Consider the following 24,062-nt stretch of genomic DNA (forward strand, 5'->3'; position numbering starts at 1 on the left):
CGCCAGTTGTCCGGCCGCGACAGCTGCGCGCCCTCCCGCCGCCGGCGGCCCTCTCCGCGGCGGGGGCGGGGGCCGACTGGGGTCAGCGCTCTGAACCCGGGAGCTCAGGGGTGGGGAGGGAGAAATGAGGCCGACTGGCGGGGAGCGCGGTCTCCTTCCCCGCCTTCCTGGGACACCGGGGCTGCTCCCCCCGGCCTTCCCGTCCCACCACTGGCGTGGCTCCCTCCTCCCTGTAGCCGCGCGGGGGCCCTGGGGGGCCGAGGGAGCCCGAGGAAGGGTTGCAGTGTGGGAGGCACCCTCCGCAGCGCCCGGTGCGAGCAGAGCGGACGGGGTGGGGAGGCCTGTCGGACAGGTGCAAGCTCCGGGAGCGCAGGCGCACGCACGCACCCACTGGCGCGCGGTGACCCTCGCCCCACCCTGTCCCCTCGGGCGGGCAACTGGGCCGGGTCGGGGGGGCCGACCGGCCGGGGAGACACTCCATATACGGCCCGGCCCGCGTTACCTGGGCTCGGGCCAGGCCGCTCCTTCTTTGGTCAGCGCAGGGGACCCGGGCGGGGGCCCAGGCCGCGAGCCGGCTGGGGGTGGGGGCTCTAGTGTCCAACACCCAAATATGGCTCGAGAAGGGGAGCGACATTCCTGCGGGGCGGCGCGGGGGGGGCGCCCGCGGGCTATATAAAACCTGAGCGCGAGGACCAGCGGCCACCGCAGCGGACAGCGCCGAGAGAAGCCTCGCTTCCCTCCCGCGGCGACCGGGGCCCGAGCCGAGAGCAGCAGGTGTAGCCACCCGCCCAGGTAGGGCGGCGGTGGGGGAGGGGGCGGGGCAGGCGAACAATAGGACGGGGGGACGAGGTGACGGGGCACCACCGAGGGAGCCCGGAGAACTCCGGGGTAGAACCCAACCGACTCTCTTGCTCAACCCCGAGGCCTACTTTCTGCCTCCTGCGTCGCGGTCCTCAGAGCCACACGCGCTTCAGAGACGACACCATCAGTTTTGGGAAACGTCTCCAAATTTCTCCCCAGCGCCTTTGGGCTCCTCCGCCAGGCCTTTAGTGTGTGCCCGGCAGAGTCGAGGCTTTGCGGCAGTCCCCCGAGGGCAATGCCCTCCCGACGAAGGCCAGAGCCAAAGGGCAGCGGGGCCACAACCTCGGGGCGGCCCCCAGGAGGAGAGGCCGCGCCCCCCGTGCCGCGCCGAAGCCCCTCCCGCGGGCGCGCCGCTGCTCCTCCGGCCGGGCCCAGCCTCCCAGGTGGGGCGGCCGCGGCGCCGAGAGGCGGGGCGCCGGCGCCCGGGTCCGGCCGCAGGTAGCCCGCCGCGAGGGCGGAGAAACGTCGGCGGCCCCTAGGCCGGGGTCCGGGCGGGAGACGGTGTCGGTGAGGTCGCGACGACCCCGTGGCCCTCTCCCGTCGCAGCGCAGCCCTGAGCCCGGGAGCGAGGCCCGGACCGGTCCTTTGGGTGCTCCCGGGCCCGTTGCGCGCGCCCCCGGGCGGGGGTGTCCTTCGGGCCCCGGGGCGGGGGGCTCTCGGGCCGGCCGACGCGCATCTCCGCGGCCTTCCTGTCCTTTGCAGAAACCAGACACCATGTGTGACGAAGACGAGACCACCGCCCTCGTGTGCGACAATGGCTCCGGCCTGGTGAAAGCCGGCTTCGCCGGCGACGACGCCCCTAGGGCCGTGTTCCCGTCCATCGTGGGCCGCCCTCGCCACCAGGTCAGGCAGCGCCCCCGGCGGAGGGAGCCGGGCCGGGGTCCCCGTGTGGCCGGGGTCGCCCCGCGCCGCTCCGGGCCGCCGTGACCTTGGCGTGGTGTCTGCGCTCCGCAGGGCGTCATGGTGGGGATGGGTCAGAAGGATTCCTACGTGGGCGACGAGGCCCAGAGCAAGAGAGGCATCCTGACCCTCAAGTACCCCATCGAGCACGGCATCATCACCAACTGGGACGACATGGAGAAGATCTGGCACCACACCTTCTACAACGAGCTGCGCGTGGCCCCCGAGGAGCACCCCACCCTGCTCACCGAGGCGCCCCTCAACCCCAAGGCCAACCGCGAGAAGATGACCCAGATCATGTTTGAGACCTTCAACGTGCCCGCCATGTACGTGGCCATCCAGGCCGTGCTGTCGCTCTACGCCTCGGGCCGTACCACCGGTGAGTGCGCGCGGCCGCGCCCCCCGCCCCCCCGCCCCGCCCCCCGCCGGGCCTGGGGCGCCCGCTCACCCCGCCGTGTCCCCCGCCCCGCCCCACGCGCAGGCATCGTGCTCGACTCCGGCGACGGCGTCACCCACAACGTGCCCATCTATGAGGGCTACGCCCTGCCGCACGCCATCATGCGCCTGGACCTGGCCGGCCGCGACCTCACCGACTACCTGATGAAGATCCTCACCGAGCGTGGCTACTCCTTCGTGACCACAGGTGCGCGGCGCTCCGGGCGCCCCGGGCGGGCGGGGCGGCGCGCGGGCCCCGGGGCCGGCGCTGAGGGCTCGTCTCCTGCGCCCGCCCCCCACAGCCGAGCGCGAGATCGTGCGCGACATCAAAGAGAAGCTGTGCTACGTGGCCCTGGACTTCGAGAACGAGATGGCGACGGCCGCCTCCTCTTCCTCCCTGGAGAAGAGCTACGAGCTGCCCGATGGCCAGGTCATCACCATCGGTAACGAGCGCTTCCGCTGCCCGGAGACGCTCTTCCAGCCGTCCTTCATCGGTGAGTCGCGCTCGCCCGCGCCCGCCCCCGCCCCCGCCCCCGCCCGGCCCGGGGCGCCCCCGCCGCTCACGCTGCTCCCTGCGGCCCCCAGGCATGGAGTCGGCGGGCATCCACGAGACCACCTACAACAGCATCATGAAGTGCGACATCGACATCAGGAAGGACCTGTACGCCAACAACGTCATGTCGGGGGGCACCACCATGTACCCCGGGATCGCTGACCGCATGCAGAAGGAGATCACGGCGCTGGCCCCCAGCACCATGAAGATCAAGGTGGGCGGCGGCTCGCGCCCCCTGCCGGCGGCGGGCTCGGGGGTGCGGGCTCGGCCCTCCTGACGCGCTCTCTGCCTTGCAGATCATCGCCCCACCTGAGCGCAAGTACTCGGTGTGGATCGGCGGCTCCATCCTGGCCTCGCTGTCCACCTTCCAGCAGATGTGGATCACCAAGCAGGAGTACGACGAGGCCGGCCCCTCCATCGTCCACCGCAAATGCTTCTAGACCCCACGCCACCAACAGCGAGCGAATTCTCCTCAGGACGACAAATCTGCTCAGGTTGCAGGTGGCTGACCTCGAGTCACCGCTGCAGCAACTCTGTCTCTAACAACTTGAGTTGCTGCCGCCGCAACCCTACACAATGTTTATAACGTGTACATACATTAACTTATTTACCTCATTTTGTTATTTTTAAAACAAAGCCCTGTGGAAGGAAATGGAAAACTTGAAGCATTAAACTCAGCCATTCTGTCTGTTGCGTAAAGTTGTTTGTTGTGTTTATTTGCTGGGGTGGGGCGGCGGGGGGGAGTGGGGGGGGGACGAGGGAGGAGGAGGGCCCCCCCCCCCCCCAGCTTCTTGTGTCAATTTCCACAACACTCGGAATGAGTGCTCTGCCTGCAACACCATTACTTAAGTCTTCCCTTGCTCGGGATTTCCCCCTCTGGATCAGATCCATTCCCAAACACTGGCCGCCCCGTCGGGGCCCCGACCTGGCCCTCTGTGGTGGGTCCGGAGCCTCTCCCTGTGCTGGGCGCTGCAGTGAGCAGCGGGCGGCTCTGGTCCGCCGCAGGCGCCGGGCGCTGTCCACGGTGCTGGCGCCCGGGACCTGCTCCACCTGCGGCGGGGCGGGCACTCCCGTCACAGTATTCCCTACTGAGTCTTGGGATCTAACTGAAGAGCTGTGTTCGGCATTTAATGAACTAGTTTTCGTTTGTAAGTGAAGACAATCACTTCTCTTCCAGGCTGGGAAGTCCTTTGCTTCATGCCAAAGTGATGGTGGTATAAAAAAAGTGCCTCTTCCAGTGTGGGCCCGGGGAGGATCCCTGCTCCGAGGTGGAAGGGAGGGGTGAGGAAGGGCCAAATGAGTACGCAGAAAGGACAGCGCATGCTGGACGCCGACGGGCACCAAGGGCAGCCCAGCAAGGAGGTGTCTGCAGGGAGTGGAGCTGAGACTGGCACTGGCAAAAGAGGGGCGAACTAGGGAGGAGGAACACCACTCCCTCGGTCCCATCACTGGCAATGTGCTAAAAAGGAACAACAAATACCAACAGAGTTGGAATTTCAATAGGAGAGCACAGTATCTACTTTAAAAAAAATAGCTTAATGTTTTCTAGTCAAGATACCAAGGACAGTGGCACCTAAATAAAATAGATTCTGACTCAAAAACAGTAATACACTTTTTTGAAAATAACTTTATAAATAGAATTAACAATACGCAGTGTTATATACCTCGTAGCCATATGTTTGTTCATTCTCTCTTTTTATGGCAAATTGAAAAGTTTCTCAAATGTTTGAGGCCTCTCAGGTGGGAATACCGACAAAACCAGATATCAAGAAAATCAGTTATTCAGAATTTAAAATTTTAATAAAAGAAGTATATGAGTCCATGTATTATTTCCCCATAAAATGTGGATAAATGTTAAAAATAGACTACATTCTAGTCTCACGGAGGAATCTAGGTTTTATTGATAATAACAAATATACATGGGCATATCTAAGCAAAGCAAACCCACATACACACAAACTGAATAATTCATGTAGCCAGCAGCCTGGAAAAATATTGGAATTACATGAATTAGCTAATTATCATGTTAAGCATTTTTTAAACTAAAACTCTAAATCACTTAATAAAGACTTTGGTAATATATGTAAGGAGATAATGACCCATTTCTCTTGTGATCATAATCATTAAATGATCGTCGTCATTTAGAACTCACAGAAGTTTTCAACACAATCTGGTAGCATTTCTTTGTGCACTACCTTTGACACTGCTTTTCTATTTTAAAAAAAATATGCCTATTGAAAAAAATATTATTAATTGTGTGGTTTCACTGAGAATGTGCCAAATCTAAAAATTACTTTCCTTTTCTGACACTTCTCTAAAAACAACAACAAAAACCATACATTTTATTAGTGTTCTGCTATCTTTCCTGCTGTCTTCTTTTTAAAAGATTTTACTTATTTATTTGACAGAGAAAGAGAGAGAAAGGGCAAGCAGTGGGAGCAGCAAGAGGGAGAAGAAGAAACAGGCTCTCTACTGAGCAGGGAGCCTGATGTGGGGCTCAATCCCAAGACCCTGGGATCATGACCTGAGCCAAAGGCAGACACTTAACGACTGAGCCACCCAGGTGCCCCTCCTGCTTTCTTATTAGGTTATAATTATAGTTATTTTGTAAATTGTATTATTTGTATATTTGCCCTGAAAGAGGATGTTGGGTGTGGTGTTTTGAAAATATGTATCTAGAGCATACACAAAATGTTTGTGCTGGGTAAAGGGAGAAATAACTAAGTCCAGCAGCCCTAAAAGTGTAATAATAAGAATCAAGAAGTCCCTGTGTGGTGGCAGTGTACTTGGCAGTGGAGTGAATAAGGTTACACCTGATTCCTCACTGAAAAGCCATCTCAGAGAATCAATTTCTGGAGCTGTGAGAGAATTGAAAACAACAAGAAATTTCTCCCACCCATTGCTTATTGCTTATTGCTTATGGTGTGTTTCCTTAGACTTACTTGGCAGTGGGACTTATCAAGGATCTTACTTCCTTTTCACAAAAGCTTGTGAAGTTGCCACCGATTTGTTTTCACTAAATCTATATTACTGGTGCTCAGTTGGAGAAAGAAGGAATAAAGAAGAACATGGAAAGAAAGAATGTCAGGATTTAAGAGAAAGATTAAGGTTGAGTGGAAGAAATGAAAGGATCCAGTACCACAGTACACCCTGGGCTCTATCATTAAACATTTGGAAGTTCAAATTAGACCATGGAATATCAGGGTCCCTCCCAGCTGCATCTCTCCCCTGACCTATTATGCTAGTTGTGGTAGAGCCCACAAAAGGTTAACGAAATATTTTGTTGTCCACCTACCATGTGCAAGGAGAGGACTAAGGAGAGAGGGCTAAGATATGGTCCCATCCTTAAGAGTTTGGTGCCACGATACCCCAAGGGTTTGGTGAACCAGGCCCTTATGACTTGACTCTGATTACTGCAAAACCTATTGAGCTCCTGAAGGAGAAGGCCCACTCTACACTGTGAACCATCAGATGCTATGAGCACTGTGGCTGTTTTGTACCTGGCTCAGCCTCTTGCCACTATGAAGCAGGCTTCCCTCCCAGTGTTTTCTGGTAAGACTGGTTGGGTTCCAAATATTGGTTAGTATGGGGAAATACACCCCTCATTGTGCTTAAGAAGGTCTGCCCTGCCTCTGGTGTTGGAGACACAGAGTAGTACTGCCTCTTACCGGGTTACGCCTCAGCCCCGAGGATTGGAGGTGGAAATGGGCTCATGCCACAGACCAGCACTGCCATGTGGGCATTTGTGTGTCAGCTTACCAACTGAATGCTTCCTTCTCCTCTTTGTCCCATTTCTATCCCTGTCATTTTCTTCCTGTCCTGTCCTTTGGAAGGCATCCATTTCAGCACCATTGATATGTCATAGTTCTTTTGACTAACTACCATAAGCTGATGATATATACCTCAACAGCAGCTCTCAGAAAGAAAGCTGAAAAAATCACGCTTTGATGGCACTCTGTTTAGGTAGGTAGCCCAGTAGGAACACAGGATTCTGGGCCCATCTGCACCCTTGTCACCCACAGCCAGAGCTAGCTCCCAACCTGTCCTGGGCTGCAACTTCCAAAGGTGGTTTAAGGAGGCAAAGGCAGTTAGAGGTTAGCCAGATGTGAATAAGGAACATGCGGGGCTTCACCAAGGGTGGTCCTATCACACAGGAAGCTGGACTTGTCACTGAGTGAAGGAGCCCTGAGCCCTCTGATTGATCCTGCCCTGCCCCCCTTATCAGTTTCTTAATGGCTTCTCCTGATATAGAACAGTTGCTGAAGGTGATATGTGAGTGAGTAGAAGACAGATTGTGGAAGGTGCATAGGTGATATTGGTGGTTCTCATATGTGTCAAGAGAAACAGGACTGCCTTTTGTTATGATAATGATTGGAGTTGCCTAAATCTCATCACTGTACAGAGTTGCTGGTCACTAGAATTGGCCTCAGAAATGTTTGATTCTATGTATCACAGGCCAAGGGGCAGCCATAACACCCTTGGATGCTTATCCTACCACATCTTCACTTATTTCCTTCATGGTACCTGTATTAGGATCCTGTGGCTGCTGTAACAAATTACCACAAAGTAGGTGGCTTAAAACGACAAGATTTAACTTTTTCACAGTTCTGAAGGCTACACGTTCAAGATCAGATAGTGGCAGGATTGGTATCTTTGGAGGCCTCTCTCCTTGGCTTAGAGATGGCCATCTTCTCCCTGTGTCTTTAGTCCATCTTCCCCCTTTCCCTGTCTTGGTCCAAATTTCCTCCTGATAGACCACCAGTCATACTGGATTTAGTGCCCACCCTAATGACTTCATTTTAATTTAATTACCTCTTGGAAGACACCACCCCTGAATACAGTCACATTAGAAGTACTGGGTGTTAGGACTTCAAAATTTGAATTGAGAGGGGTGCACAAGTCAGCCGGAAATAAGGGGCAGCAATATGACCCACTAGAGTATCTAAGAAACCCTGTAACAATTCATTTATGTTAACATTAACAAGTCGTGCATCTCTTACGTTAATACTGTGTCTTATGCTATAAGAAGCACTTACACATACATGAACTGATTTTAGCTAATAAGGTAGCTAGAATAGAGACTATTATGCCACATTTGTATATGATAAAAGTAAGTCTTCAAGACTGAATGACTGGCCCAAGTTTATAAATTAGGAAAAGTGGTAAAGCAAAGACTTGAACCTGGAACAGTTGACTCTATTATTTTCAACCTTTGTATGTCCTTATGTTTTATATGTATTTCTTGTAAATAGTATATGATTGAATAGTTTTTCCAGCTGGACAATTTTGTCTTCTAATTGAAACACTTGGTCCATGTATATTTGATGTAATCACTGACACGACCCTGAAATCATGACCTGGGCTGAAAATGAGAGTTGGACACTTAACCGACTCAGCCACCCAAGCTCCCCATTCTATCTTTTTAAATCCCCAGATATTATCATTTGTTGTACATTGGTCATGGCTTTAACTTCCTCAAGATATTATAATTGTTTTATACAGTTTAGATTTACTTGTATATTAACAATTTTCTTTGCCCATTTCTTCCTTTCTATGGATCCTTTCCAAGTAGGATCATTTTTTTGCTGTTCAAAGCACAAAGTCTTTAGAATTTTTTTCATGAGAATCTGTTCATTGTAATATCTCTTAGTTTTTGTTTTTCTATGTATGTCTGTTTCTCCCTTGTTCTTAGAAGAATTTTTCCTGAATATAGAATTCCTGTTTGACGGTTACTTCTTTCACCATATTGAAAATGACATTTCTCTACCTCCTAAGTGCCATTGTTGCTGTTGAGATGTCAATAGTCAGCCTGGTATTTCTTTGAGGCAATCTGTATTTCCCTCTCCCTACCTCTCAGCTTTTTTTTTTTTTTTTTAACATTTCTCTTTGCCTTTGATATTCCTCAGTTTCTCTGTGATATACCTAACTGTAGATTTCTTTTTTACTTACCTACTTTGGAATTTATGAGCTTTTTGAATGTGTGGATTGATGTCTTTTCAACAGGTGTGGGAAATTATCAGCCACTATTTCTTCAAATACTGCCTCCAGTCCTATGTTTTCTCTCCTTTCTTTCTGAAAAATTGACAATTTGGGCTTCACCAAAATTAAAATACCTGTTCATCAAAGGACATCATTAAAAAGATGAACAGTCAAGTCTAGTACTGAGAGAAAATATTCGCAAAGAGGTATTTGCCCAAACATGTTCATAGCAGCATGATTCACAATAATCAAAAGATGAAAGGATCCCACGTGTCTATTGATGGATGACTGGATAAACAAAATATGGTATATGTGTACATTGGAATATTATTCACCCTTAAAGAGGTGAATCCCCCCCCACCCCCACCCCCCCCCTCCCCACCCCCCTGTGATTTGATGCCAACAAGTTAACTTCAGAAGGCAGGGCTCCGATAGCTCCGTGGCTCCCATCCTGCAGATCCGATTGGAAGATAATCCAGAGAGGCTCGGAGAATTTCCTTCCTCTTGAGCCCTGCTCCACGCTCAATGAGGAGTCTGCTTGAGACTTTCTCTGCCCCTCCCCTCTGTGTATTCTCATTCTCTCTTTCTGTAATAAATAAGTAAATCTTTAGGGTGGGAAAAAATAAAAGAGTCACATGCTCTACTGACTGAGTCACGTGCCCCAAAATATCCAATACCCTCTACATTAAAATTTTTTTACTACTTTTCATTTTGGGGGGTTTATCTGAATTGATCTAATGGATCATCCGATCTACTAATTCTTCCTTTTACTTAATCTATTATTAAGCTCTTTTTTTTAATTTTTATTTATTTATGATAGTCACAGAGAGAGAGAGAGGCAGAGACACAGGCAGAGGGAGAAGCAGGCTCCATGCACCGGGAGCCCGACGTGGGATTCGATCCCGGGTCTCCAGGATCGCGCCCTGGGCCAAAGGCAGGCGCCACCCAGGGATCCCTATTATTAAGCTCTTTTATTGATGTTTAAGCTTTTATGTTTCACTTATATATATGTTCACTTATAAGTTTCTTTTTCACTTACAGAAATTTTTAGATACTCTATTTTGTTCTTTTCCAACCCAATTACGTCATTTTTTTTTTTAACGTCATGTTTTTATACTTTTTGTTCCCCATGGGTATTTGTTAGCTTTTCCCCTACTTCCTTAATAGAGCATCCAAGGGTTGGTTTTTGTTTGTTTGTTTGCTTGTTTGTTTTTAACAATGTGGACCTAATAATACCAGTAGCTGAAGTCTTGGAGTGTGTTTCTGTTACCTGTTACCTTGGTGTTTATTCATACTACCTTGTTTCCATGTGTTTCCTTGTTGACAGTGTCATGTTCACTGTCTTTAAAGAATTACTGATAGAACACTTGGAAACCTAGAATAAAAGTGCATCTCTCCGGAAAGGATTTATTTCGCTTGTGCCAGGGATCTCCTAGGATACAACTAATCAGAAATGATGGTAAAATTCACAGCCTGAGGTCTCTTGGTCCTCCCAGGTGTTACAAACTGGGACTGCAGATACATGTGAGGACTCAGCTGTATTCACAGTTTCTCAGAAATCTGTGCCCCACACTAACACCGCCACCACCACCACCACCATGTGCTCAGAGTCAAGGCAACTTATCTTTCAGATGCTTGAGTGTCAGTGTGGGTTAGGATTTACTTCTGGCTAACTCCTTCACTCTTACCCTGTGGCGTAGCCCTTCAGGGTCCCAGCTTCATGTAGGCAGGCCCCAAGCTTTACAAAGCTGTCAAAGCCCACGTGCAAGATAATCTAGATAAGCGAACACTCACTCTCAGGGCAAGAGCTGTTCCTAGAATTGCTTTACTTCTGGCTTCCCTTAGATTTTGGCCCTAGCAATTCTTTAGTATCTTGTCAACTCTTCGGTGCCTGCAAGATTTTTTAAATACTTTATCTGGCTTCCTAAAAGTTGTTTTCAACAGGAGTGTTGATTCTGAGAATTTAGCTTGCCACATTCTCTAAAAATAGAACTCAACATCTCTTACTTCTCAAGCTTGGCTTTAGCCACCCCTGAAAAACAGCACAAATGTCATATGCAGGCTTCAGGAATTTTGCCCCAACTTCTGCTGCCTTATTTTAAGGCTGTTGTTCTTTCTCTGGCCCTAAAAATGCTCTGGGTCTGAAATATTCCCCAGGATGACAGGGTACTGGCTGGGAGGCAGAGGTGCCTGGAGCCCTTGCCGCCTAACGCTAATGTGCCATGTGTCAACAGGGATCAGGCGAACCGTGACCAAAAAAAAAAAAAAAAAAAAAAAAAAAGAGAATGAAGGGCAAAAGAGACAAAGGAACTGGGTCAAAGTGATAAGTCACCACAACAGCTTCGGCAAGTGAGTTAATGGGTGATTTTTTTCTGCCTTTTTGTATTTCAGTATTTCTTTTTTTAAAGATTTTATTTACTTATTCATAAGAGAAACATAGAGAGAGGCAGACACAGGCAGAGGGAGAAGCAGGCTCCCTGAGGGGAGCCTGATGCGGGGACTCCACCCCAAGGACCCAGGGATCACACCCTGAGCCGAAGGCAGATGCTCAACCACTGAGCCACCCAGGCATCCCTCAATATTTCTTCCAACTTGATTTTTCTTCAAGAAATGTGTATAATGTTAATACTAAAAATAGTCCAGTGAAAAATGAAAAACAAACAGGAGAGAGGAGGCCTCAGTAGCCCAATAGTCCTGGATGGTGTTTCCAGCAGAGGCGGGGATGAGGCTGGGCAGATCCATTCACAGCCCGCCTGGTGGCCTGAGGCTGGGCTCCTGAGACAGGTGGAGGCACTTTGGGGTTTGGGCCTGGCGGGAGATCAGAGGACCGCTGTGTCATGCATGATCCCAAGGTGGCACCGGCTGAAGGGAGCTAAACCTGCTTCTCTCATTCCTCTGCTCTGAGCTCCAGAGCTGTCCTGGGTGAACCTGGCCGACCGCAGTGAGGCAAGAGTCTCCGGGGTTCCAGAGACTGCCTTCTAGTCCTGGCTCCACCTCTAGCAGGAGGGAGAGGCTTCCTGTCTCTCATTCCCCTGACCGTGTGTGACTGCCCTTGGCACACCTGGGACAGAAGGGAGAGGTGGTTCTGAATCGCCTCAGGGAGCCGGACAAGCTGGCGAGCTAGGAGCAGGGGAAACGCAGTGCCATTGAAGAGTGTCTCCCTGCCCAGGGCCCGCCAATCCCGCAGAGGCTCCATTTCACACTTGGCCCTTCCCAAGCCAGAGTGCTCAAAATCCCCCCTCCCTCCCCCCATCCATTCACCCACACACAGTGACTGGATGTCTCTTCTCTGTAGGCACCCAGAGGCGCTGTACAGAATCACTTGACTGCACTTGAACTTCAGCAAATGCTTAAAAGGGATGCCTCAAATGCTTCACATCTATCTCTGGAAGCTTCTCAGGAACCTGGGTTTCCTCTCATTTTTGTTTCAGACCTCCAGAGAGCTATGCCGAGTAGGCAGGTGGAGGGCAGGCCACGGGGGTTGAGCCAGGCCCCAGACAGAAGATGCCTCAGACCACCAGGGACACTGGGGCTGAACCTGCCTGCCTGGGGCTGCCTGCCCAGGGGAGCCCCATATTTCTTCTTCCACTACATTGGCACCGGAGGCCAGGAATCTGAAAGCCAGGGTCTTGGCACCTCTGTAGTTAAACGGACTTCCCAGGGGAAGACCAAGATGGGGTGAGCACTGTCCTCATGCAGACTCTATCTCTTCCTTCCCTGCACCCCAGGTGCCTTGCTCGCCGCACCCTCACCTCAGGCCTGTGAGGAGCAACTGTATGTTTTCCAAAGGGCAATCTGGGCACTGCGAGACCAACAGATTTGTTCCAGGCCACAGGAGAATACAGGGTCATGGTTCTCAGCCAAAGAAGTATCCCTTTCCTCTACCCAGCTTCCTGGTCGTCCAAGGACATGGGCGTGGGGGCTGTCCTCCTCATCAGTCTGAGAAGTCAAGACATCCAAAATCTAGTCCTGATTATGCTGCAGCTCATTTTCCAAAAGGATCCAGAACCCTCACCCCACTATTGCCTGCTCATCGCACACCCACCAGTCAGCAGTTAATTTGCTGATTCACTAGACGAATATGTATTGAGCATTTACTACATGCCAGGCACTGTGCTAGGAGATAACATGGTGAGCCAAAGGCTCAGAGTCTCAGCCCTCAGGGGGCTTAGAGTATCAGGGTGAGGGGAGACATGTTAAATAGCACAAATCAATGTAACTCTGTAAATCCGGCACATGCTGCAAAAGGGAGGTGTGGTACGTGATGATATAGGGTAAGCCAAGGGCCACAGAGGGGTTCGAAGAGCAAGAGCAGATTGAGGTTCCTCTGAAGGGTCAGTAGAAGTCAGCAGGGGGAGTGGGAAGGAACAGCTGGTTCTTGCACTGGGAGGGATTGAAGGTGGAGGTCCCCACCCAGAGGAGAGGTGGGTGTGGCTGGGGTGGAGGGTGGCTGCAGGGTGGGTGCAGGAGGGGGTGTGCCTATGTTGGAGCAGACCCCACATTGCAGAGTATGTATTTCTTCTTTAATCTAAGAGGGATGAGAAGCCATTGAACCATTTTAGGAGGCAGAGACAAAGAGAGACAGAGAGGGAATCTAGCATCGCTGGGGGTAGGAGGAAAGACTCCATGACGCTCTCAGGCCTCTGACTCATTGGGATGCTGGCGAAACAGGGGAGCTAGTGAGCTGTGGCTGGCGCCCGACACCGGGCGGATCGGCAGTGCTGGAGAAGGAGCCGGAGGTGTGGAGGGCCCAACAGGCCTGGGCCCTGAGATGGGGGACCCTAGGACGGGGGTGCGGCCTGGGCCCCTATCATGGCAGTATGGCCTGGGCGGTAGCCTTTCCACTTCCTCTCAGTCTATTCTCACCTTGGAGTTGGCAGGGAGGATCATTAGACCTGGAATGTTCTCTGTAGAAAATGCAGAAAGACCACAGGAGAATGAGTTTTTGCTATTTTGGCGTTTCCTCCCGTCTCAGGCACGAATGCAGGGAGATCTGAAATGGTAAATGAGCCTTGGGGGAACCTGCCTCCAATAGCACTGCTTTATGCACTGTCTGCTCGGAGGACCTATGCTTGGGGAGCTGCGCAGGGGAGGGGCGGCGGGGAGGGGAGAGGAGCGAGGAGGAGGAGCAGGCAGGGATGGGGGAGGAGGGAAGAGGAGGAGGGAGAGGAGATGGGAAAGAGCAAAGAGGATGGGGTAGAGGAGGAGGAAGAGGGGAGGGGAAGGGGGGAAGGACGGGGGAGGGAAGGAGGCCCGCAGCTGTCCGCCCAGGCCGCCCGCCGCCCGCCGCCCGCCACCCGCCACCCGGTGAGTCACGGTGCCAGCTCCCACCGCCTGCCTCTATTTTTACATCAGCGCCTGCTCCTATCTGACTCGTTAAACAAGCCTCCGACTGTGGCGGGGAGCCTGATGGCAGAGGTGGGGGCCGAGGAATAGCTGAGGAGGCTACATAGGAATTATAAAGCGATCCCCCTCTTATCAGAAAACCCCGGCCTCTGTCCTAGGCAGGCCGCGCAGGGGGGAGGCCAAGACCAGCCCCGGGGGGGGGGGGGGGGGGCTGCGGGAGCGGAGGGAGCGGAGGGGCTCGGGCTCCGCAGCGGGGGAGGGGCCGCGGGGAGCCGAGGGCGGCGGCCGACGCACGGGGGACCCCGGCTGGCGCGCCCCAGGGCTCCCTCCGGCCGCCGCTTGAGAAGAGCGCCGCTGCCCGCTGCCCGCTGCCCGCTGCCCGGGCCTTCTAGAGAGTTAGTGCTGCTTTCCCCTGATCTGCGATGGGAACACCAGCCTTTCTGAGGTCCCTGCAGGGGTCAAGGGCACAGGTGCCCCGGCCCGTCCCGAGCCTCTCTGGATTATCTTCCAGTCGGATCTGCGGGATGGGAGCCACGGAGCTACCGGAGCGGCGCCTTCTGAAGTTAACTTGTTGGCATCAAATCATGGGGGGAATATTGATTATGTCGATGCTGGCGCTTCAGAGGTACTTGGAGAGGAGAACTGGGGTTTACTCTCGCTGGGAGGACCTGGGTGAGCTGGGAGCCATGCATCCTTCTCACCATGCTTTCTTTGCAAGGCTGTGTGGACAGCTGGAACACGCATGTGTCCTTGTGTCCCCAGGATGGACACTCGCTCCACTCTTTTCTCCCAGATCCGGGGTCTGGTGGAGAAGAGGCATGAGCGTTTCCGGTCTCTCCATGGCAAGAACCCTCACATTCAGAGCAAGATCCTGGTGACCCAAGGCCCTAGGACCTGCCTGTGCACTCAGGCTGGGGGCCAGACAGGCTGAGCCCCTGACCCCAGCACAGCCCGAGGGCCCTGAGGGTCAGGCCTATAGGAGCAGGTGCAGGGCCACTGGCACAGGCGTCTCCTTTCTGGGGCCTCCCAGAATAAGCAGCTGTCTGCTCTTTCATCTGCTTTGCCTGACCCTAGAAGGAAGCAAAGGGACACTGACAAGTGGCCTGGTGTTTTTTTCCCCCCTTTCTCCTTGCACAAAGAAGTACAGCTTTAAATCCAAACTTCAGTAAGCCCTGGGAAGAGACAAGAGCATCCAGGCCCTGTTAGGAAAGTGCAAGGGGCCGGCCAGGCTCAGGGTGCGTGCTGTCCTCTCCCACCCTGTCCTCCCCTGTCTCCTACCTATCTGAGCACTGTGGCAGGAGCTGAGGGCCCCATTCCCCTGGACATTGCCTCGGGTGCCTGGCCCCCATGTGCTCACCTCCACCTCTCACACCCCCCCAAAGCACTTGCACCTTTCCTGCCAGGCATCTGACCCTTTCCCTTTCCTGTGTACTGTTAATGGCCCTAGGAGGAAAGGCAGCCTGGCTTTGCGAGGCTGGGCCACTCCCATAATGTGACTCCAGAGCCCACAGGGTTCCTTCCACCAGGGCTGGCTCAGTGAGGCTCTGCTGTTGGAGCAGAGCCTTACAGAGTCTCTACCCTTCATGAACTAGACTGAGGGCATCTTTGCTTGTGGCCAATGAGCAACCTGCTCACGAGGAAAGCTAGAAGTATTCCCATTCTGCAGGTTTGAAAGTCAAGGCTGAGAATCGATCACAAAGTCCAAGCTCTTACTGCATCAAGAAGCCTGTGTCTCTAGCCTGCTATTTCTCCCGCCCCGGAGCCTGGTGGTGGGGATTGTGGATAAGCCTCGGGCAGCCAAAAAAAAAAAAGTCTCGGGCAGCCCCGGAATCGGGAGCTGGGCCTCTTCTGGGGATGGGAGGAGGCGATAAAAGAGGGCATCTGTGTCTCAGATCCCTTCCGTCAGAGTCAGCGTGGAGGACAAAGCCCACCACCTTCCTTAAGCAGGTTTTTAATTTTCCATCTCCCTCGTGGCCTCGGTTCACTCTGCGTGGCCGATTTTCCACTCGGCAGGGTTGGTTATCCTCTGGGAGCTGGCTCCGGAGGCTGGGGGCAGGAAGGGGGTGTGGGGAGAGAGCAGGCTCTCTGGGCGGGCTCACTGACAGCTCACCCCACATGCCTGCCACGGGCCACATGCCTGCCATTCCCTCTGGCGCTCTCATCCTCTCAATATAGGGTGCTTCTTGCACAGCCAGGCCGGGCCTCCGGCTCCAGGGTCGGACACCCTGCTGCTTGAGGGCGAGGCCAGCGGGGACAGGCTAGGGCAGGTGTCAGCTTTCTTCCTCTCCTTGCATGGCCAGGGCCCGCAGCCGGCCTTCTGATTTGTGTGTATTATTAGGTCTCAGGGACTCCAGCCGGCCGTGGGGGAGCCTCGGAGGGTGGGGCACTCCCCAGCCCGTGGAGGGAATTCATCCCTGAACCTGAGTTTGGCTGGGGGCCCTCTGGCCTGGCTGAGAGGGCAGGCCCCCCACCTCCAGGCAGGATGAGGAAGATGCCTTAATACTTCCCTCAGTGCCTTCTCCTGCTGCGGCCCCGACAGCCCTGGGCTCACACAGGGACCCACCTCGTTTAGCTGCCCCTCGTGCATCCCCCAGCCCGGGGCTGGTTTCTGTTCTATAAATTAACCTAGTTCGTGGCTGATAGGGGCTTAATTGCCTTTCCTCCCTGGTAACATATGGGCGTGTTTACTAGGGCGGTTAATGTCATGGCCCTACCGGAGAGCTAATTTGGGAAACTGGGACCGCACTGCCCTGGAGATGCAGGTGGAGGCCCCTCCCAGGGCGCAGAGCCCACCTGGCCCCATACAGGGCCCGGAGCTGCTGAGCTCAGGAGGGAGGAACGCACACATTTTTGCTTTCTGCCCTGGCCCCCAAACTACTTGACCATGGCTGGCAGCAGCAGAGAGGCTGAGCTGCTTTGCCACCAGACGCCGGGAAGTGACAGGCGTCTTTGGGCAGTGGGAGAAGAGGACATTGCCCTTTCCTGGCTGCATTTAGCTGGAGAGAAGCCTGCCCTCCACCTCTCCAGGGGCTCAGAGCCAGGCCGGGCCTCGTGGGCAGGTCTGGTTTGATTTGATTTTACTACGCTTCTTTCTCTTTCTTTCTTTCTTTCTTTCTTTCTTTCTTTCTTTCTTTCTTTCTTCTTTCTTTCTTTCTTTCTTCTTTCTTTCTTTCTTTCTCTTTCTCTTTCTTTCTTCTTTCTTTCTTTCTTTCTTTCTTTCTTTCTTTCTCTTTCTTTCTTCCTTTCTTTCTTTCTTTCTCTCTTTCTCTTTCTCTCTTTCTCTCTTTCTCTCTTTCTTTCTTTCTTTCTTTCTTTCTTTCTTTCTTTCTTTCTTTCTTTCTTTCTTTCTTTTTTCCTTCCTTCATTTCCTCCCTCCCTCCCTCCTTCCTTCTCTTAACAAAGAGCTTCATTAACTTTTGTTTCAAACTGTATTCCTAGGCCCCTTCAGCTTAATGAGCTACAGAGGATGAGTGGTACATAAATAAGACCTGAAAAGAGCTGCAGGGTCCAAGGGGCTTGGGCTTAAAAAGATTAGAGAGGTAGATCTCATCAGATCCACAAACAGAATTTTGGAAAGCAGTCGCAGTGCAAACTAGCAGCATCCAGTAACTTCTCTCTTTTCTCTTCTTCAGAAGTCGGCACAATTCTGTTCACCTCATTCTCAGAAGCCTCATCCCAACTCCTCAAAGGACCTGGAACTTCAACACCACTGCCCGAACCCTGGTACACAGAGAACTGCTCCCCGGGGGTGAGCTCCTGAGAAGCAGCAAAAGAAGCCACATCTGCTGGGCTGGGGGGACATTGAGATGGGGACCCTTGGCCGGGATCCCTTTGCTGCTGGAGGATACACGGGTGTGGGGCTGCTTCCCCCTGGGGAGCCAGCTTTCTCCACAGCAAGGCCCCATTGAGCCAATCTCACTGTGTCCTCTGATAACCTTCGGTGCACCCACCTCCTCCTGAGCTGTGCCACCTTTTTGCTCAAGGCTGATTGTCCCAGGTCTCCCAACCTTACTCTGGGACAGTCCCTCTGCGACCTGGTGCTCCCACTTTGGGCCTTATCTTCCACATCTGTCAAGCAAGGAGCAGAATCCTTACCTCTAGGGTCCCTCTCTGCCCAGAAGCTCTGAAATCCTGCCCACAGTTACTGTTTATAGCTCTGGGACGCACTGGGCTCCCGAGTGCCATCTTGGCCTGTGGCAGTGCTGGCAGGTCCTCCGGCCGCCCCCTCCCTGCCTGCAGAGCCCCTGTCTCTGGAGTGAGTTAATGCGGGGCTGGTTCCCTGCCAGCCAAGGGACTCCAGTCTCAGGCCAGGCTGTGCCCTGGGGGGAAAACAGCCAATTGTGAAAAGCTCCCCTCACAAGACAGGGCGGGGGGCAGTAGAGGAAGGAGAGGTTACCGTCTGCAGCCCGAGCTCTGCTGGGTGGGGGGGGCCGGGCACTGCTTTTCAAGATGAGCCCTCTGTGCTCGACTTAGACATGGGAAAGCTCTCCATTTCTCCAAATGTTCAGTATGCAGTCAGCCGTACACAAAGGGCTTTTGCGTGAATGGGTTTATTTGCTTTTGTGTTGGGGAATTTTTGGAGTGACAGTCAAAGCAGGTCTGAGATCAGCCTCGGTTGGCGTGGTGCAGGCCAGGGCAGCAGACCTGAGCTGAGAGCGAAGGCAGCGAACACTCGAGAATGCGGTGCCAGAGCCAGGCAGCCACGCAGATTCAGTGTAACAACAATAATGTCAGAGGAGGGGTTAATACTTGTGTTGCACTTTGAAAAGTTTCTTGAACAGGGTTAAGTGTGATGTATATGTTGGTTGAATGTCTAAAGGAGTGATTATTTAAAACCTCAATTAGAGTTATTGTTTTTTTTAATAAACACTTATTTTGGAAAAAAATTTCAATCTGCGAAAAAGTTGCAGTGAAAGCGCATAGAGCTTCTGTACATCCTGCCCCAGGCCCCCGGTTGTTCATATCGTCACATTCCTGGCACAGCTGTCATGCTAAGGAGCCAGGCTTCGTGTGTTACTATTACCGTAACTCCAGAAGTCATTTGGTTTTCAGCAGTTTTCCCATAAACACCCTCTCTCTGTCCCAGGACTCCATCCAGGGCATCATGCTACGTCTAGTTGTCATGTTTTCTTAGTCTCTCCTGGCCTCTGACAGTTTCTCAAGTCCTTTCTCGTTGTTTTTTGTTTTGGTTTGTTTTGGTTTTCACGAGCTTGACTCTATTCCAGTACAACAGTATTTTGAAATGATCCATAAATTGAATGAATCTGGTTGTGGTACTAGCTCAGGGAAAAATATGAGCATGAAAATAAAAATCTCCATTCCTGGGGTATAGAGGGATGATATTGGATTTTACACAGAACGGATTGAGGGTTAAAGCATTTATTTCAATCTTAGGAGACCATGTGACCCCAGTTGACATCTAGATGATGGAGAGGACATTTCATTACCTTGCATTTTCACTTTTCAGCCAGTTGTCTGCCATCATATGGGTGCAGATATAGACTTAAATGATACATCATCACATAAAGAATAAGAAAATCTCCCCCATTCCAGAGACAGCTCTATTAAGGGTAGGGAGGCAATGCTGTCCAAGCAGTTGTGTCTTTGTCTTCTGGGCTGTGTCTTTCTTTCAACTCTGGGCACTGCCTACTATGTCTATGGGGCCTTGACAATTTAGATGCTGGCACCTTCAGCACCTACCACCATCTTCACTGGATTATTAGAGCCCATAGCTCCCCCTTGCCTGGGTGGAGAAGTACCACAAGGATCACAAGAACCTGGTCTTCACTCTTTTAGGAAAAAGCCAGTTCAGTCTGCCCCCAGCACAGTCCAATCCAGGCAATGTTGGCTTTCTGATTCCCCTGTCTGAAGGTGGCCCAGCTTTACCATTATGCTGAGCTCTGCCTTCAACTTTGAGGGGACTTCGTGGCAGGTGGTAGGGCACACGTGGCAGTAGGAGCCCAGTTCCCCTTACCAGCTCCCCCTCCTCTGCATTAGCACAAAGGCTATACTGCTTGAGCTTCAGATCTCCCTCTTTGAGTCAGGCTAAAGGCTATGTCTGAGAGACATATAGGGTTTATAGATTCTGGAAGTTTCTAAATTAAAAGGAAAGGAATCTTGGCTTGAAGCACCAAGACCCTTAAGAGACATGGCTTGTAAAACAGAAAAAGGTATCTAACTCTGCCTTCTGCTTAGGACTTCCTACAGGCGTGGTGCTTAATGTGTGCTGATCCTGCAGGGAACTGTGTACCCCCTGGAGAAAGAAGTGGAATTTACATCTGAGGCAGGTAAGATAAAGTAACAGGCACTTATTGGACTGTGTATCTAGTACTCTTCGCCACTGTGTATCCAGCACCCTGCTGGCCACTGGCGGAGGGGGCAATGTAAAGGAAGACATCTGTCTTGCCCTGACAAACTTACCAATCTCCTGGAGATGGTGAGATGCACAAAAAACCACACCAGGAGTGTGAGCCAGGGCCTGAGAGACCTCTGTGGGCCAACCACTCGTGACCAGGGCTTCCCAGAGGCTGTGAGAGCCGGCAAGGAGTGACATTTGGGAGCAGGCCCCGAGTGTGAAGGTCATGAATCCTAGGGGTCGCTTTCCAGATGTGTGATCTTGGTTCACGTCACTATCTCAAGCCTCCACTTCCTTGTCCATAAACTGAGAAAAATATTCGCAAGACTGTTGTGAGGATTGATGTGATGATGTCTGCATAGCCTTAGCTGGGTGTGAAGTGCCATTCAGCTCCTGGTAGTAGCTATCAGTGTTATCGAAAAGAAAAGGCCAAATTCTTCCAGTTTTGGCTGTTGGCTGTTGTGTCAGTTTGATCTACCCCGTCACTGTGGGATTTTTGTTTTTAAATCACTCCCTTACGTTCTGACACTACAAGATACTCCAGGCTCCCCTTGTATATTTGCTGGCCCAGTCCTAGGTTCAGGTAATTCTCCAGGGAGTTCTGGTTCCTTTTATTGGAGAATGGTTTTAGAACACAAAGATCTGAGGATGGCTGTGCTTATGGCTACTTGTGTGTCCTTGCCCAGAGGCCCTCTCAGCTGACAGAGCGAGAAGGTATTTAAGGACTGTAAACCTTGTATACACACAACTGCCAATACTGCTATATTGAGCAATCTGTGTATTATAACAAACATGAGTTCGTATGATGTCTCCAAATGCAATACATTAGCACGTGGTTTATTTTAGCCACCTCCCCCTGCCTTTGTAATCTTCTACTTCAACAGTGGGGACACTGACTCCTACTGTCATCCATTTACTTCTTTGTTCGAGCCCTTACACATATATAGTTGACTCAGAATTATGAAGCTATAACCCCATGGGAAGCCCCAAACTTACCAACTATGGGTCAGCAAAGAAGAGTGATTTCATAGTGGAGAAACCTGTCAACCAGGTGACCAAGTTAACGTCAACAGTGTTAGGTCATGCCCTTGGTGCATGTGACGAAAATGGCACTTTACGTCTGTGGTCTTCCTCTAAAAAAAATGCATAACCCCAATATAATTATGAGAATGACACCAGACAAATCCCAAGTGAAAGATATTCTATAAGACACCCGACCCAGTACTTCTCAAAACTGTCAAGGTCATCAAAAATGAGAAAAGTTTGAGAAAATGTCACAACCAAGCGAAGCCCAAGAAGACATTAGGATTAAAAGGAATATGGGATCCTGGAACACTGAAAAGGGACATTGGATAAAAACTAAGGAAATTTGAATAGAGTGTGAACTTTAGTTAATAGTAACATATCAATGTTGGTTCATTGACTGCTTCAAATGTACCACACTAATGTCAGATGTTAATAATAGGGGGAACCGGGTGTGAAGTATACGGCAGCTTTCACACCTTCACAATTTCACTGTAGGTCAAACACCACTCTCAAATAAAAAGTTTACTTAGAAAAATAAATAAAAGAGAAGGCCAAGTCTAAGACCACCTGCTCTGGCTACTCTCCTCCCACATGCTCTCAGGGCATCTTCTAGGATGCCTGCTCCCTTAGGAACACAAGTACAACCTGGGCCCTTCTGATCTTGCCTTAAATTGGAGCAGGCCAAGCAAACTGGGCTCCTTACCTGTTCTCTTGGAAGTAGAAAATGTGGATAGAATAATAACCCCCAGAGGTGTCCATGTTGTGGTCCCCAGAACCTTTAACCCTTTTAGCTTCTATTGCCAAAGAGACAGGTGTGACTAAGGTAAGGACTCTGACATGGGGAGGTTATCCTTAGTTATCTGGGTGGACCCAGTGTACTCACAAGAGTCCTTACAAGAGGGGGAGGCAGGGGTCAGAGCCAGGCAAGGCGATGTGACAGTGAGGGCAGAGATGGGGGTGACCCAGTTGCAGAAGAGACCAAGAGCCAAGGAATGCAGGTGGCCTCCAAGGAAGCAGACTCTCTCCTGACAGCCTCCAGAAGGAATGCAGCCCTGCTGACCCCAGCCCTTCTGACCTCCAGAAATGCTAGATGATAAATTTATGTTGTTCGAGCCACTAAATTTGTGGTAACATTACAGCCACGATAGGAAACAAATATAAGTGTCTTAAGAAAAGTGATCATCTCTGGGGCTGACTTCCCTCTACTGGGCATGGACCAAACTGCCCACAGAAGCAAGAGTTGGTGTCGTAAAGGGGGTATGTTTTCCTTAGAATCTGTACCACAAACATCTGTATTACATACAGATCACCCGGGTAATCTCTATCAGCCCAGGGTAATTAACACTGGCGCTTCTGCTGGGTTTCCACCAGCTTCTACATCAACAGCAAATTTATTATCTGTAGCCTTACTTGGTGGAAGCGAACTTGCTTTCCTTTCTTTGAAATTCTTGCCAACCTCTCTTTGGAAGGCAGTAATTATCTGCCTTTGCTATTTAGAGCAATTTTTATTTCCTGAATATCAGGATGACAACAGTATTCTGTAGATAAATTCTCTGCAGCCTGAAGATTTATTTCACACGTCGCTTTTCCTTTCTAAATAATAAAGTGTCTCAAGGGAAAGGCAGCTTCCCAGAGCTGGGCATGTAGGCCTGTGAGGATTCTGTGTGTGCACGTGTCTGTGAGGGTGTGGATTCCATGTATTCTAAACCTCTCCAGAAATAGATGAACCAAACTTTCCATGAGATTGAAGAGGCTTTAAAAACAACAAACCTACTTTATTCTCTGTGTATCATAGCTGGTTTAAAATTGAAGCAGAAATACATACCTTTAGGTAAGGCTCATCTGCCAGCAGCACCCTCCACAAAAACAAATCCTGGGTCACATCACAGATGTAGCAAGTGAGAATGCCTAAATCCTCCATCTCACCTACATCAGTAAAATGGCACTTTAGAGTTTATGCAGCAGCACTTGCACACATCATTTAAAACCTATAATGTAGTCGCTATTATTTTCATTTCATTTTATTAAAAGATTTTATTTATTTATTCATGAAAGACACAGAGGAGAGAGGCAGAGACACAGGCAGAGGAAGAAGCAGGCTCCACACAGGGAACCTGATGCGGGACTCGATCCTGGGTCTCCAGAATCAGGCCCTGGGCTGAAGGCGGCGCTAAACTGCTGAGCCACCCAGGGATTCCCTATTTTCATTTAATAAGTAATAGCTACTTTTTTGGGTCTTTCCTGAGAGTTTGAAATACAGCAGGGGCTGTGCTAGGCTTCTTACCTAGTGTAGTGGTTGGGAGCTCAAACTGCCTGGATTTGATTCCCGGCTACCCCCTCATACCCTCTCCCCTTATCAGCTGAATGGCTTTGCCCAAATTGCTTACTGTCTCTGCGCCTCAATTTCCTCCTCCATAGGAGAGAATAATTGTATTTACCCCCAGGGGATGGCCATGAGGAGGACATGAGATGATGTTGTAACAGGTCTTAGAGTGGTGCCTACCATGATGGAAGACCTCACAGCACTCTTGTGAAGTAGGTAACTGTCAACTGTATCACTTGCCTCTCTCTAGGGCTTACAACTGTAATTGGATTAGCTTGTGTCAT

The 24,062-nt window shown here is 51.3% G+C and overlaps 1 protein-coding gene and 1 long non-coding RNA gene across 18 annotated transcripts; one reads left to right on the forward strand and one right to left on the reverse strand.

The window, feature by feature from the left end:
• Positions 1 to 324: 324 nt before the first annotated feature.
• On the forward strand, positions 325 to 3,448 carry ACTA1 (actin alpha 1, skeletal muscle). Of its 12 annotated transcripts, none has more exons than XM_025448546.3 (7): positions 325 to 792; positions 1,564 to 1,704; positions 1,816 to 2,140; positions 2,243 to 2,404; positions 2,499 to 2,690; positions 2,782 to 2,963; positions 3,046 to 3,448. In XM_025448546.3, the coding sequence occupies exons 2-7, from the start codon at positions 1,576 to 1,578 to the stop codon at positions 3,187 to 3,189; spliced, it is 1,134 nt and encodes a 377-aa protein (XP_025304331.1). In that variant the 5' UTR covers positions 325 to 792; positions 1,564 to 1,575; the 3' UTR covers positions 3,190 to 3,448. The 12 variants fall into 12 exon arrangements, with proteins under 12 accessions (XP_025304331.1, XP_048964722.1, XP_048964716.1 ...); XM_049108765.1 differs by having other exon boundaries at positions 510 to 792; positions 3,124 to 3,448; XM_049108759.1 differs by having other exon boundaries at positions 510 to 792; positions 1,816 to 2,131.
• Positions 3,449 to 3,744: 296 nt separating this feature from the next.
• LOC112660846 (uncharacterized) lies at positions 3,745 to 22,694 on the reverse strand. 6 transcript variants are annotated; one of them, XR_003137247.3, is made up of 5 exons: positions 22,339 to 22,694; positions 21,426 to 21,562; positions 13,595 to 13,721; positions 8,699 to 8,821; positions 3,745 to 4,208 (listed from the first exon to the last, which is right to left on the reverse strand). It is a non-coding gene; the product is annotated as an uncharacterized LOC112660846 (long non-coding RNA). The 6 variants fall into 6 exon arrangements; XR_003137246.3 differs by having other exon boundaries at positions 22,159 to 22,694; XR_007410013.1 differs by lacking the exons at positions 3,745 to 4,208; positions 8,699 to 8,821 and adding an exon at positions 9,128 to 9,314 and having other exon boundaries at positions 22,159 to 22,694.
• Between the last annotated feature and the right edge of the window lie 1,368 nt (positions 22,695 to 24,062).

This window comes from Canis lupus, chromosome 4 (genome assembly GCF_003254725.2).
Source record: "Canis lupus dingo isolate Sandy chromosome 4, ASM325472v2, whole genome shotgun sequence".
In the NCBI taxonomy this organism is placed as follows: Eukaryota; Metazoa; Chordata; class Mammalia; order Carnivora; family Canidae; genus Canis; species Canis lupus.